At 48.1% G+C, this 14,768-nt stretch overlaps 1 protein-coding gene across 1 annotated transcript; it reads right to left on the bottom strand.

Moving 5' to 3' along the window:
- Positions 1-4,520: 4,520 nt before the first annotated feature.
- Positions 4,521-14,220, bottom strand: LOC142855668 (fibroblast growth factor receptor 3-like). The gene is given in 18 exon segments (XM_075982119.1): positions 4,521-4,581; positions 4,583-4,662; positions 4,830-4,935; positions 5,081-5,218; positions 5,416-5,486; positions 5,567-5,689; positions 5,807-5,994; positions 6,073-6,183; positions 6,259-6,309; positions 6,312-6,373; positions 6,596-6,801; positions 7,092-7,243; positions 7,727-7,871; positions 9,633-9,823; positions 9,903-10,026; positions 10,553-10,722; positions 13,647-13,700; positions 13,995-14,220. Coding segments are annotated over 18 exon segments (2,244 nt in total). The 5' UTR covers positions 14,206-14,220.
- Between the last annotated feature and the right edge of the window lie 548 nt (positions 14,221-14,768).

Raw genomic sequence — 14,768 nt, 5'->3', positions numbered from 1 at the left:
CTGAATAGGACCCTCATCTGATAGGAAATGAGACAAAAAATTAACAAATAAGATCTCATGAAATTAAAACTTTTCATTAAAAGGCAAGAAAAAAAAATCACTGGTGCAACAGTGGCATGAGAGTTAGTGTATAATTAGTTTCCTTCTGATCTGCACTACAAAAAATTAGTACGGCACACAGTACCTGATCAGAAGACCATGGCTGGAAGGGTCACAGCCCTTTAAGATTATGCTAGTAGTAACTGCTTTGTAGATATTTCTATTTCTACAAATAGATCTCTTCAGTTCTCAGTCTTGGTCAGAGGTTCTTCTTTCTGTAGTAGGTAGCCGTAAATGCACAGCCTCGAATCCTCAAAATGCTAAAGTGACCATGAACATTAAGTTCTGTATGGGGCATGAAGAAAAGCCACTCGCCATAGACTTAGAGAGTATTATAGAAATAGGTCCTGAATATTGTGACTCTGGATGGGGGACTTGCTGTGAAATGTTGTCTTTTGGACATGACACAGCAATAGTTGACTTACAAGACTCAAAGAGTATTATATAGAAATAGGTCCTGAATATTGTGACTGAGGATGAGGGGACATGCTGTGAAATGTTGTCTTTTGGACATGACACAGCCATAGTTAACTCACAAGAGTTATGACCACCTGCAGGTTCAGGTAAACATCTTCAGGACTAACCTTGAACATATCTATCTGGACTGAACCAAACAACATGGAGAGGAAGCCTGCTGGTGGAGGAAAAAGCCCACTATGCTTTTGTATCTGTGTTGATGGTAACATGGCCTTCCTGCAATGTATCTGGATAGAAAATCAAAAGGAATCTAGAAATTGACCATAGGTATCATTTACCAGTTCCCCTCTTCATTACCTGACTGCCTCCCAGGGAAGACAGTGCAAAACCTAGTCCCTCAAATTAATTGAAGTTAATTAACAGGAGTACAGGTAAGGGTTTACAGTTAGCAATATATAACTGTGTATATATAGCAATATATACACATGTATGTAACAATTAATAAAGAGATGTCATAAATTATACCTGTGACCCTGACAGTAGATGCACATGTATGCATAGTCCTTCTCCCATTATGAACCCCACTCCACACACCATGCTGACAATGCCCTGCCCCAATGTACTCTCTCCCCAGGCTCAGAGCAGGGTTTGGGTGACAGTGGTGATAGACCAAATGCTCAGAACCCCAGGCACTGGTGCTGCAGCCAGCGCAGCCTGGATAGCCTCGACTGGCGAGGGGTGCCGGGATTGAGACACAGAGGCTTCTTTTCAGGTGGAAGCACAGCAACCTGTATTTTGCCCAGCAACCTTTTATACCTCTATTCCTTCTGTGGAGACTCACTGGCCAGAAAGAACACAAACATCCTTGTCAATTACAGACGACAAGGAAGTTCCCCTGTGGGTCAGGGGGAGTGAGGGCAGCTGGATCATAACAACTCCCCCATTTTATTTTATAATACCTTGTGTGTCATGGGGAATAGCCCTCTAATAGTCCCTGTTTTAGGTAGCATTCTGCTCCCAAAGTATTGCCCATCTGTGGCTACCCAGAAACAGCCCTAAACCAAGTGTCCCCAGGACTGACAGTGCCAAGGAGCCAGACCAGCACTGCAACCATCTAGCATGCACTAACTGGGTGGTAAAATTAACAAAAGCAGCATTCCAAACCCTTCTCATATGACGGTTGAATTCCATAACAGTAGCAGAAGCATGCAATACAGTGCCATGAGTAACTCACAACTGTTGAAAAGTCCAAAGATAGTCCACTTGCTCCTGAACCAGAGCTACTTGTTGGTTCAAGGTCAATATGCCCAATTGAATTTTGAATGTCCAAAGCATTGCTGACTCTTTCAGCAAGCTGGTTGACAGTCTCAGCCATCTGCACAGTCTGTGAGAGAGCAAGTCCGGCAGTGGCTGTGGTGGCAAAGCTCTTCTCCAGCTGCCTTCTGGCCCCAGCCGCACTCACTCTGGATCCAAACTGCTGCATGGAGTGGAGCAGAACTCGGGGAATCAGGGTCACTGCTCCTGCTCCGGAACCATTTGAAGGGGCCCCACTTTATCAATTTTTTAGGGAATTTGGGCATCGTCAACCTGTCTGGCTACTTCCTGCTGAGCGGGGGTGTTGCGTTCTTGGGAGTATTTTACATCAACATTTCAGGGGTTCTCGGTGATTTAAACCACATAAATGTGCATTGAATCCACAGGTTCTCATCCTCTGTGGAGACAAAAGCAGAACCTCTTTTCCAAAGCATCAAATCCTTAGGCCTGTATTTTAAAGTCAAAATACCTTTCTTAGCAGTTCCCAGAATCAAATGTCTTTCTCCAGTCCAGAACACAAAAGACAACACAATCAACACAATAACATGTATTTCTACACATTCCATCTTTTGAGGCCCTCAATTCATCCTCCTGCCTCCTCTTTATTGCTTCCCTACTGGCCATATTCCAGAGGGCATCCCTCAGAGCATCTCTGGGGATGAAGACACACATACTACTTTTAATCTGACTTGGTTTGTTCCCAGTCTGGAACATTTAAACCCCATCCTGTACAAAATCTTTGGCTGTCTTCCTTGTTACTTCCGTGCATTGTTGCTTTAAGAGTTTCAGTCATTTTTTGAGGCCTTTCAATTCACCCTCCTGCCTCTTTATACTTGCTTATCTCTTGGGGGATGTTCCTCAGAGTTATCTCTTGGGATGAAAAATAAAAACACTTTACCTTCCCCAATACGCTCCTCGGACTGAGGAACCCCGATCATGAATCCCCACTTTCTAGATCTCAGTGGAAATCCACCTGCTGCAGCCAGCACAGCCTGGATAGCCAAGACTGGTGGGGGGGGGTGCCGGGATTGAGACACAGAGGCTTCTTTTCAGGTGCAAGAACAGCAACCTTTATTTTGCCCAGCAACTTTTTATACCTCTATTCCTTCTGTGGAGACCCTCCGGCCAGAAAGAACAACACAAACATCCTTGTCAATTACAGACCACAAGGAAGTTCCCCTGTGGGTCGGGGGAGGGGGAGTGAGGGCAGCTAGATCACAACAACTAGGGACCCTGTACAAAGTTATATGTGGAAGACAATCAAGGCAGTCCTAGGTATCTGGAAAATGCCACATGCCCACAGATTATAGATTGCCTTTTTGGCAAATTGCTACAGTAGGTACTTTAACCACTGAGGGTAAGATAGACACAACCAGTTGAGCCTCCATAGCCAACCCAGGATGATGGCCAGCCACAGGCCAATGTTAGTAAGCAGGAGTGTCAGACTGGGAACCAGCCTATTCTCAGTACTACTCAAAACAAACAAGAAAATCAACTATCGTTATCACAACCCATGTCCAAAAGGCAAGGCATCTGGGTAGAGAAACTCCTCTCGACCAGAGGAAACTAGACACAGTAGAAGGAACCTAACATCAATAGGACTTGGGGAGATTGGAGTAGGAGGCTCAGGCTCTTTAACTACTTCCTCCTGCCTGTTCACTGTCACCAGGTATCTTCATGGCTCTGAGTCCTTGGTATGAAGCTGTCTGGTGCCCCTTGTTTGGTTGCTGTGGGGGAACCAACAAACATCCAGACCTACAGCTTCTTCCCTACATAGATCTGGTTGTCCTAGAACTTGTTGTGTAGACCAGACTGGTCTCATAGACCAAGTGTTGGGATTAAAGGCATTCCCTATCAGTGTATACTGTTTAAACCAGGGATTTTGCCTACTTTCCTTCCCACAGAAGTTACTACATATATCTGAGCATCCTGTGTCCTCATAGGATCCCTCCTCTGGCAAGGCAGTCTCAGAGTACGTCCTTCACACCCCCATGGTACCCTCCTATGGACACTAACTCTCTTAAATCCTCTCTTTGGAACTTCTAAACTGGTAACCCTGATGTTCTGAGAGGTAGTTTGGGTCACAGACAAGCATGTCCAAGCCCAGCTGCCCTCACACTGGGAAGGAAAAGGTAAGACAATTAGTCCTCCTAGGGCCTGAATCCAGCACTTTGTACTAGGGACCAGTCAACAGCTAAGATTCCTCACCAGTTACTATCTCTACCCCCACAGAGACAAATCTCATAACCAGTCCCCACAGAGAGTGAGGATGTGGCTGTGCAGATGCCAGAATGGAAGGTAAGTGGCACAGGTGTGAATCAGAACTGGTTATCTCTTTATTTTTTGGAAAGTAAGTTGTTTGCATTAACAAAACTACTTCTGCCAATGTGGGCTGACAAACCACATGCTAGGATCCAAGAAAAGTTACCCTGAGACACTGTCCTGGCACTGCTAGCTTATAGGCAAGAGACAGCCACCAAAGTCAAGGGCTCAGTAACAGTACAAAAAAATAACAAGAGTAAGTTCACTGCTTTTTCTTACTACGTTTGAAACATAATAGTCAATACTATAAAACGAGGAAGTGTCACATAAGAAGTGTTAACCCTACAGCAAATACAACTTGTAAATACTCCATACATTTTATATACATAAACATTAACTGGGGCTTGGTCTATGGGATTCTTGGCCCATCATGTCTGAGGCCTCCAATTCCTGGGTTGGGTTGGGGGTAGCAGGTTGTGGATGAACAGTTATCTCTAAGGAACTGGGGCTCCTGGTATCCTCATCACCTGGCAAGCTCTGCTCAAAAGGCACTGATAGGTCCAGGTATACCTGTTGGTAGAAAAGGTCATAGGACTATGTTAGTTTGCATCCCCTTGGTCCCACGGCCATCTATGTTCAGGCTGGCCCTTGAAGGCCAACCCCATTACTGGAACTTGGAGGAGCATCCCGCCCAGGAATCAGAGAAGGCAGAGAGGGCAGGACTGAGTGGTACTTACGTGGGTTGATGTCACAGTGAGGATGCCATCTAAATCCTCTACCAGAAGCTTGAAGGTGGGCCTCTGTGAAGGCACTGCATGCCAACATTCCCGCATGATCCCATACCTGTGGCAAATATGACTGTGGTTTCTTGGCCTGTTGTCCATCCCTACCTCACCCAAGGCTACCAGCCTCCTATCAGGAGCCCTGGTAGGAAACCAGCCACTCCCAGGGACTAGTTAGAGGAGTGCACAAGGAATGCTTTGCTCACAGGTCATGTGTGCAGTTGGCAGGCTTGTGCATGCGGTAGCCATCTTTCAATAGTTTGAAAAGCTCTTCCACTGGGATGCCGGGATATGGTGTGCCCCCCAGTGTAAAGATCTCCCAGAGCAGGACTCCAAAGGACCACCTGTATGGGAGTGAGGGCAGAGGCCTGTTATTCCTGGTCAATTACTGTAACAGTTTTACAACAGGACAGGTTACCAATGGGCAAGGAGGAGTGTGTGGATGAGAGACATGGCAGGGCTATGCTGTTGTCTACAGCCTAAAGGCTGTGATAGGTGTGACTTGGGTCTTGCTATCCCCATCCTATGTTAGGACACATACACATCACTCTGGTGGGTGTAGACTCCGTCAAACAGCGACTCTGGTGCCATCCACTTCACAGGTAGCCGGCCCTAGGCAGAGGGAGAGTTGTTGGCTGTCAGGTGTTCCCTGGTGGAGCACAGCACCCCAACCACCCTGTAATGGGGCTCACATATGTGGTCTTCTTGTAGCATTCCAGATTGTGCACATCACGGGCCAGGCCAAAATCTGCAATCTTCATCACATTGTCCTCAGTCACCAACACGTTTCTGGCAGCCAAGTCTCTGTGAATACACTGAGGAGGCATGAAAGGAACCTGTGCTAAACTGACACCTCCCTAGCCTAAGCAAGCTTGATATCCACTCTTCCACTCAGGAAGACCCTACCTCACCTGTGCCCCAGCTCTGCTCACCTTCTGAGAAGCCAGGTACTCCATACCTCTGGCCACCTGATAGGCACAGGACACTAGATCTTTGCGGGTAAGCTGTTTTTCTGGCAGCCTGGAGGCACCATAGTATTCCATGCTTAGGGGCCTTTGTGCCCGCAGGAACTCCCGGAGGTTACCCTTGGCGGCATACTCCATCAGCACATACAATGGCCCTGGAAGTACAGATACCTCGGAGATGTTGTGTGACTCAGGGGCCCCCATCTAACTGTCCACCCACCTGCTGTACTTACCACCCTGTGTGCAGGCCCCCAGCAGGTTGATAATGTTCTTGTGCTTGCCAATAGCTTTCATCATCTCCATCTCAGACACCAGGTCCAACAAGTCCTGGTCATTGGCATCATCTGTGTTGAAAGTGGGAATGTCAGGTGGTGGCCCTGCAGCCCCCACTGCCCTGTGCTACTTCTCTCCCTCCTCACCTTTCAGCATTTTCACAGCCACAGTGACAGGCTTGTCAGTGTTGTCCATGTTAAAGCCTCTGCCATAAAAACCTGGCCAAAGCAGCCTTCTCCTAGAGAATTACCAAGTGTCAGCCTGTCCGAAGAAGCAGAGGCAGTGAGTATGTGCCCAGGACCCCCAGCCCTCATGGCCCTGTGCCACTGCATCCATAGCTGGCAATTGGGCTCTTGCTCATGAAGACAGAGTAACCCAAGTCTCACCCCGGACCCCACCTCCAACAGACCTCTGCCTGGTAGCCATCTAGCCCCCAGCCACAGAACCTCCTCCAAGTATACATAAAACCCCACCAGCACTGACCGAGTTCTAGATATTTCCCACTTTGGGTCGGCTGGCAGCTCAAGCTCAGAAATACTGGCCATTACAGTATGTTCTCTTGAAACTGGGTGGACGATGTGGACCAAGGGTATATCAGAGTTCATGGAGGTCACCTGCTTGGATCATTAGGGATAGGTTGGTGCCAGACAATGGATGCTGGGCATTGGGAAAGGGTTGAGGTGGTGTAACTTCCAGGAGTAGCAAGGTCAAGTCCATGTGAGGCAGTATGTAGGGCCAAGAAGAGGGATGCTCAAACAGTGGTTACTGAAGACTCAAAGTTGTTTTGAGTAATGTGGGATCCATGTGGAGAATAGGAATAGGGAAGGGTCAGCTCATCTGACTGCAGAGAAATGAGTACCAAGCAGGCCTCAGGTAAGGCTGGGACTTTAGGAGATTCAAGGTACAACAGAGAGATCAAAACTTGTTATCTACTTTAAGTTACCTGTTGCTCAGGTGTGAAGCAGAAGCTATTGTCAACATTGGGAGACCTCAGGTTCTTTCTTGAGACTCTACGCAGGTAGCAGAGTGTCACAGTTGCAGTCAAGATTAAGATGGAGAAGCCCACCCAGAAGCTGATGGTGCCTGCAGATAACCTGCCAGCCGCACTACTCTCTGCCAGCTCTCTCTCAGCTGCAAAGACATAAATGTTGATGCCTCATCCAGCCTTGTGGGACTTCCCATTGCCCTGAGCTCTAGGTACCTGTTGGGGAGCAAAGTTACTGGGATACTCAGAGTTTGGTGACCTACATCCCCAACTCACATTGGTAGTCCAAAACATCTATGAGTCAGCAGGGACCAGACTCAGGAGAGAAGCCTGGCAGAGCCAGAAGCATCCACACCACCACCAAGGCTCCCAGGAGATCCCAGAGCCTCAAGGCTAGACTATGGAAATCCAACTAGAGGATTGTGGGGGAGGCCTTTGCAAGATCAAGACGAGGAAGGGTGACACTCCCATACCAAGCACAAGGCCAGGGTGGTTACCACAGGATGGACTGCAGTAAGTCACAGTGCACCCTGCTGTCCCTGTCCCTGGCAGCTTCGTTATGTTCTGAGCTCGCACCATAAGAGGGCAGATGGAGCACCAGCACCAGCAGCAGCAGCAGCAGCAAATACCTGGCAGTACCTCCAGCCATGCAGAGTGATGGGAAAATCCGAAATAATTGCCTGCCAGACAGGTGTACTCCCCTGAGTCCTCAAAGGTGATATTGCGCAAAGACAGAACTTCTAGCTCCTTGTTGCTTGTGTTAATGCCTGATGTCTACAAAGAGAGAACAGAAATCAATAGGCAAGCACCAGCACGTCCCTTTGGGTACCACAGCACAGTCCACATGGAGATGATCAGACAGGCTTCAAGGAAAATGCCGCCTCTGCTACCACCTTGACAACTACAGCTCTACCACTGCAATGGATGCTGAACCAAGGCACGGAGCCTGAAACCAGTCCCTCTGTTGGTGGATAGTTCCCTGTCCCAAGGCAAGCATCGGGCACTTGGGCAGCATGGTACCACAAAGAAGCAACATGCAGGGTTAGTACAGAAAAAAAAGATGGGCAGACAGATGTATGGAGAGAAAACCAGAGGAAATCAGTGTCAGCCAGAGAATGGTGGAAAGTCGATGTTCTGAAGCAGCACAGGGCTCAGCCCCTGGAAGGTTCTGAAAACTTCTAAGCAAGAGAACAGCACAGACCTGAGGGGCTTTGAAGGAGATAGGAAGTCAGTGCTGGCTGGGAGCTACCAGTATTATCAAGGCATCAGAAACAGAAGATGAGTCAGAGGTGGGTCAGTTATCACCTACTTGAGGACTGTGAACATACCACCAAAATGCCTTCTCAGCCATGCTTATGAAATTGATGGCTCAACAAATGTACTTGCCCCATCCCATTCTGACACACTGAAAGATAAAGGTGTGTATCTGCCTTCAGATTGTCACTGATCCAGGATATCTCTAGAAGACAATGAGGACAAGACAGGGCAACGGAGATGCCAAAGAATGGGTTGGGGGAGGAAGCATTGGAAAGCTGCCTGAAGCGAGGCACATAATGGCAGTGATGGGAGTGGTTTCAAAGACTGGCCTCCTTCATGTCCACTCTCCCTACACACACACACACACACACACACAGAGAGAGAGAGAGAGAGAGAGAGAGAGAGAGAGAGAGAGAGAGAAACACATAGACAGACAAAGAGAGAGAAACACACAGACAAAGAGAGAGAAACACACACAGAGAAAGAGAGCACACACACAGAGAGAAACACAGACAAAGAGAGAAAACCACATACAGAGATAGAGAGAGAAAGAGAGAGAGAGAGAGAGAGAGAGAGAGAGAGAGAGAAAGGGAACCCATACTCTTCAAATCTTCATCCCAAGGGTCATATCACATCAGCCTGTGCTCACGAAACCACACACCCACAGTGGGAGCTACACTGGACATGGCCCTAGTGGTCTCTCTCAAAGCCAGGATACCAACTCCTGCCAAAACCTGTTCTTCTCTCCATCAGACCTCCAAGTCTCTCTTTCCTGTGTTGCAAAGCCCAACACTCTCTCTCTCTCTCTCTCTCTCTCTCTCTCTCTCTCTCTCTCTCTCTCTCTCTCGGCCCCCACCTGAGGCTATGAAGCAAAGCTACAGGCAGAGGGAGGCAGGAAGAGTCCGTCAAGGCAGGGTGGAGCTAGTGCTACAGTGAAGGCAGCTGGAGAGTAGACAGCCAGTACTCTGATGTCAGAGGGTACTAGTACAGCAGACATCCCCCTGAGCCACCACAGCTATCACCCAGAGAAGCCTTCTGTAGGCCCAAGCCTCAGAGCAAACAGAGAAACAAGTCCTACGGGAGGGCACAAGTAACACAAAGCCTGCCTGGAGCTCAGAACAGGTGATCAGTTCTGAGACTCAGGTGCCCCTTCCCAGAAACCCCAACACGTGGGTCCCAGTCCCAAGGTATTCCTCAGCTGAAGAGGGACTTAAGGACCAGGGCAAGGCACTTCCAGCTAACCCATCCACCCAACCAGCTGCCAACAACAGAGCCCACCTTGAGTACGATGACATAGGGCTTGCCATCCGGGCCTGTCTTGCTGCCATTCACCTCAACATGCTTCAGCCACTGGATGTGTGGTTGGGCATCACTGTACACCTTGCAGTGGAACTCTACATCACTTCCTAGGGTGGCTGTCTGGTTTTCTGGCAGCCCAGCCTGCAAAATGGGCCGATGTGGGAAGCGCTCTGTAAGACACAGACAGTCGGTGCAGTGGGTCCAGTGGCCTGAGGCTGACCTGCTTTAGTCACCCAGCCTGGCTCTTACCCAGTACATCCAGTGTGTAAGTCTGCTGGATGCTCCCAAACTTGTTCTGAACCACGCAGGTATAGTAGCCACTATCAGAAGGCACCACACTTTCCATGACCAGGCTCCAGTGCCGGTGCCTAAGCTGCAGGTAAAATTAGTAGGTGAGTGACTGTGGATGCCCAAAAATGTGAACCTGTTTTCATCCTGACAGATAGTTAGGCTATGCAAACATACTTCTGCTCTTTATTTTGTAATATAAGGTTACCTAGGAAGTGACTGCTTTCAGGATACTTGGTCTAGAGTGGCTTCGCTACTTAAACAACAAAAAGCTAATGACTTGATACCTCAAAATGTTAAAGTAATTAACTGTTGTACCTGTAGTTCGTATCAAGTTAAGGAAGACTTTTGTTGCCTTCTTCTCCTTTTGTATTTGGATATAAACATATAAGGAAAACTAAACAGGGAAAATTTCAGTATTCACTGGAATGCCCTCCTGGTACTTTTCTATGGTTTCAGTTTTATTACTTTTCACTTTACTTCCATTTCTAAAATCTCATGCCCCTACCCTGGCAAGAGGTATTTTTGTCGAGGCTGGTCTATGACAAATGATATGGGCTATACCCTCTGAATCCAGGCCCTACCTATCTGTGCCCCTTTTCCAGACTTACCTTGATGCCCCCCATGCGATGCTCCCCTCGGAATTCCTTGCCATTCTTCAGCCAGGAGATGGAGGGGGTGGGGTTGCCAGCAGCTGCACAGTGGAAGCGTACCGTGCTGGTGGCTGGCACAGCCAGCAATTTCATATCCATACGGTCTGGCCGAGTCCAGTAAGGGGCCCCTGATGGCAGAAATGCTCATAAATAACAGCATGATCAGTACACCCTTGCAAAGCTCCCCTGCCAGCACACCCTCAAGCTTCATCCCTCATCTGTATTGAGACTCCTTTGCTTTGTCTGAACACTGCATCCACAGCTGTCCCACTCTCAGTCTTGTATTCTCTTCTCTCCATCTGCGGCAGGCTCACAGGTATAGGGACCCAGGAAGTAGAACCCAGTAGGATGTAGATCCTGGGAAGCAACTAGGCCAGGTCATTCCACCAGTACACCAAACCTGAGTCAGCCTGTATAGTGCCCAGTGAAGGCAGGTACCCTTCAGGTCATGCTTCCCCTCCACTGAATTCCCTCCTTCCTCTTGGGTGGGTGGAGGATGCTGTGGTGGACTATCAATTTAAGATGTGTTACATCTTTATATGTTGTGGAACAATTGTTTCATGATGTAAAGATGTGTTTCACTTTTTTATGTTGTATTTGCTTAGCTTGGTGAAGCTGTGTTACTCTGTCTGGTCTAATAAAGAGCTAAATGACCAGGGCAAGAGAGGGATATAGGCAGGGCTCGCAGGCAGAGAGGATAAAGAGAAGGAGAAAGTTTAAGAAGGAACAAGAAAAGAAAGAGGAGGATGCAAAGACCCAGTCACCCAGCTACACAGTAAGCCACAAAATAAGAAGAAAGGTATATAGAATAAAGATAAAACCCCAGAAGCAAAGTGTAGATGGGATAATGTAAGTTAAGAAAAGTTGGCTAGAAATAAGCCACGTCAAGGTCATACAATCATAAGTAATATGTGTCCGTGTGTTTATTTGGGAGCTGGGCGGTGGGCTCCCAAAGAGTAGAACAAAAACAACCAGCAACAGGATGCCATATGTTTGGACTCATGAGGAAGCTGAGGGAGGCAACAAATTTCCAAAACAGAGAACAAAGGCCGGGGCAGGGTCTTCCACAGTGACTCAATCAGAGGGCCCTATGCATCTCTGGGAGGAGGAACTGACATGTGAAATAGGAGAAAAGTGTGCAGACACTGGAGAGGTGTCCCTCCTAGCTCTGAATTGCCCACCCAGGCTCCAAATTTGGCCAGTAGGCTTGAGAGAAGAGTGCCACAATGGGAGACTACAGCAACTTTATGGTGCCCAATGCCAGGTAAGGTCAAGAAAGTGACCCTTCAGGCACCTTACCTAAGTGTTTATGGTGCAAAAACACTAAATACAACCTGGGAAGTCCAGGATGACAGAAGAAAACAGGAAATTACAAACACATTGGTAATTGTTGGGGCAGAAGCTAGAGACCAACTGGGTTAGAAATTCTGCTTTGAACAACCTGATAGCCAAAGTTGAAAGGGAGAATGATAAACTGACCCACTTCTCAGGACTACTACCTTTTTTTGGCTTCAGTCCTAGAATCTAAGTCCATTTTTATGAGGGTTGTGAAACCTCAGACAAGTCCCTATACCTGCTCTCTTCACCCGCACACACTCATAAGACTCATTACCCTGTTTTCTCATTAAGTTTGTCTCTCTGATTCCTCTCAGACCCTTGTGCACTCTACCCCAGAAGGTTCTAGGTGGTCTGAGGACTCAGTTAACACCAACCTAGTCTCAGAGTCATAACCACTCCGCATAAGATGTCTGGACCCATGATGTTCTCCCTCCCTCTCCCTCTCTCCCTCTCTCCCTCTCCCTCTCTCCCCCTCTCCCTCTCCCTCTCTCTCTCTCTCTCTCTCTCTCTCTCTCTTTCTCTCTCTCTCTGCCCAGACCCTGAATTTCCTGTAAACAACTTGTTATGCTTGCAGCTGCTCTGTCTGAGCAAAACAACTTGTTTTTACTGTGTTTGTAGCTGCTCTGAGCATGAGACCCTCAGGAGTTCCTGATGGAAGGAGAGTGGTTTCTGGTGGGTTTGCCTGGGGCATGGCTATCAGTTAATGAGCCATATATAAGTGGTTCTGGTACACAATAAAGGGACATTCTTGTTTCAAGGATGACCCATGTCTCTGTGTGTCTTTGTGTGTTTAAATCTTCAGGTTCTTGCCTGGCTCATGGATGGTCCTTTAGTGCAGGCTCCACAATACAGGTGCAGTATAATAGTACACGTTGTACTACAGATGGTACCTCTCTCTCTCTCTCTCTCTCTCTCTCTCTCTCTCTCTCTCTCTCTCTCTCTTTCTCTCTCTCTCTCTCTCTCCCACAATGGTTCTAGGCCATACCATGGGCACTGCCATGTGCCCTCATATACTCACACCAAATCTATGATGCCCCCTTTACAATGTATGCCTCAGCATGGCACTGCTCCCCTCCTGCTGGTCTGCAGCAACAGCCACTAGGTCTGTGAATCTGCTGTCAGACAATGGTTTCTACCCTGTCACTTGTATTTTAATAAAATGCTGATTGGCCAGTAGCCAGGAAGGAAGTATAGGCAGGACAACTGGACAGGAAGTAGAGGTGGGTCAATGAGAACAGAATTCTGGGAAGTGGAAAGCTCTTTCTGCCATCCTGGCCCTGCCACAGAAGAAGCAAGATGTGAATGCCTCTCTGTAAATGGTACTGAGCCATGTAGCTAACACAGATAAGAATAATGGACTAATATAAGTTATGAGTTAATAAGAGGCCTGAGCTAATGGGCCAATCAATTTATAACTAATGTAGACCTCTGTTTGATTTCTTTGGGACTTAATGATTGTGGGAACCAGGCAGGAAAGAAACCCAGACAACATGAATCCCTGGATCTATGTCCTCGTCAGTGGCAACCTGAGCTCCTTGCCTGGTTTACTCATATTCCTTCCCACCAGAACTTACCAAAATCCCTGCAGAGTAGCCCTGCCTCCTCACTGCCCCTGGGGCACTGTCTACCTGTAGCAGTGCCCCTAAACAACAAGACTACAGGAAGGAAGCAGCCCGATACTGACCAGGTCAGTGTGCCTAGGCTCTGATCTTACCTATGTCTTCAGCCACGTTCTCACCATCTTCTTCATCTCCTGAGGATGGAGCATCTGCAATAGTTATAAGCAAGCAGTGGTCCTGTGACACTCCTACATCCAGAGACCTGCTGCTCCCTATTTTGAGAGTACACTGCTCTCCATCTTTAGGGATCACTGCTCCCTGCCTTTGCAAGGCCATTCATTCAAATAGCACAGAATTGGGGGCACCCCCCTGTGATGTGGGGAACTAAGCCAGCAACACTCTTGAGCCAGGGATACTGGAACCATGCTGCCTTGGACTGCCCTGACCTCCCTAGCTATGCAGCTGCTCAACACAGTTGTCAGCCCCAGCCACCAAGAACTTACCTGTCACATGCACAGTGAAGCGGCACAGGACATCCTGAGTGAGCTGCTGCTGGCACATGTAGACCCCGGCATCGTCATGGGAGATGTTCAGCACTTGTAACCTCTGGGGCCCCACCAGGATGCGGTGGGAAGCTATCAGCTCTGTGTCATCCTTAGACCAGACAGTGCAGCCTGTGCCGGCACCTCTAGGCACAGAGCAGAACAGCTCCATGGTGTCCCCGCAGCCAAAGACCACTTGCTCTTGCTGGTTAGGCCCAGGGCCTGGGGCCTCTGTGGATGAAATGGAAAGCTGTGAAACAGATTCTTCAAAGTAGCATGCTGAAGGCCCATACTTTGCTTTGCAAACTAGCAAAGCTATGGCAGGCAAGTGAGAGGCATGCTCCTGGGGCTTGGGGTTCTGCCAGACAATGTTCAAACCAGGAGTAGGCAGACTATTTTAGTAAGAGCCCAGGGGTGTCAGTACCTCAACTCTGTTAGTGGTGTGTGTTAAGGTTTCTGTCTCTGTCCTGGAGGAGGAAGCTGTCTTCCAGGGATGATATGGAAGAGACACAGCTGCTTAGGACCAGCCTAGATTGGATTCACACATTAGAGGGTAGGAGCGTGATGATTAGAATTATTAAGCAAAGAGAAACAGAGATGAGAGAGAAATAAAAGATAAAACACAGAACTGCATCAGGAGGGAAATTTAGTGAATACTGAGCCACCCCTTTATTTTCCATATATCTTTTCATACCCCACTCCAAAGAGGTAAAGGAGGAGACAACAGACTTCATC

Source organism: Microtus pennsylvanicus, chromosome 8, assembly GCF_037038515.1.
Source record: "Microtus pennsylvanicus isolate mMicPen1 chromosome 8, mMicPen1.hap1, whole genome shotgun sequence".
Taxonomy (NCBI): Eukaryota; Metazoa; Chordata; class Mammalia; order Rodentia; family Cricetidae; genus Microtus; species Microtus pennsylvanicus.
The sequence above is the reverse complement of the archived record's forward strand: the minus strand, read 5'-3'. Positions and strand labels throughout refer to the sequence as shown.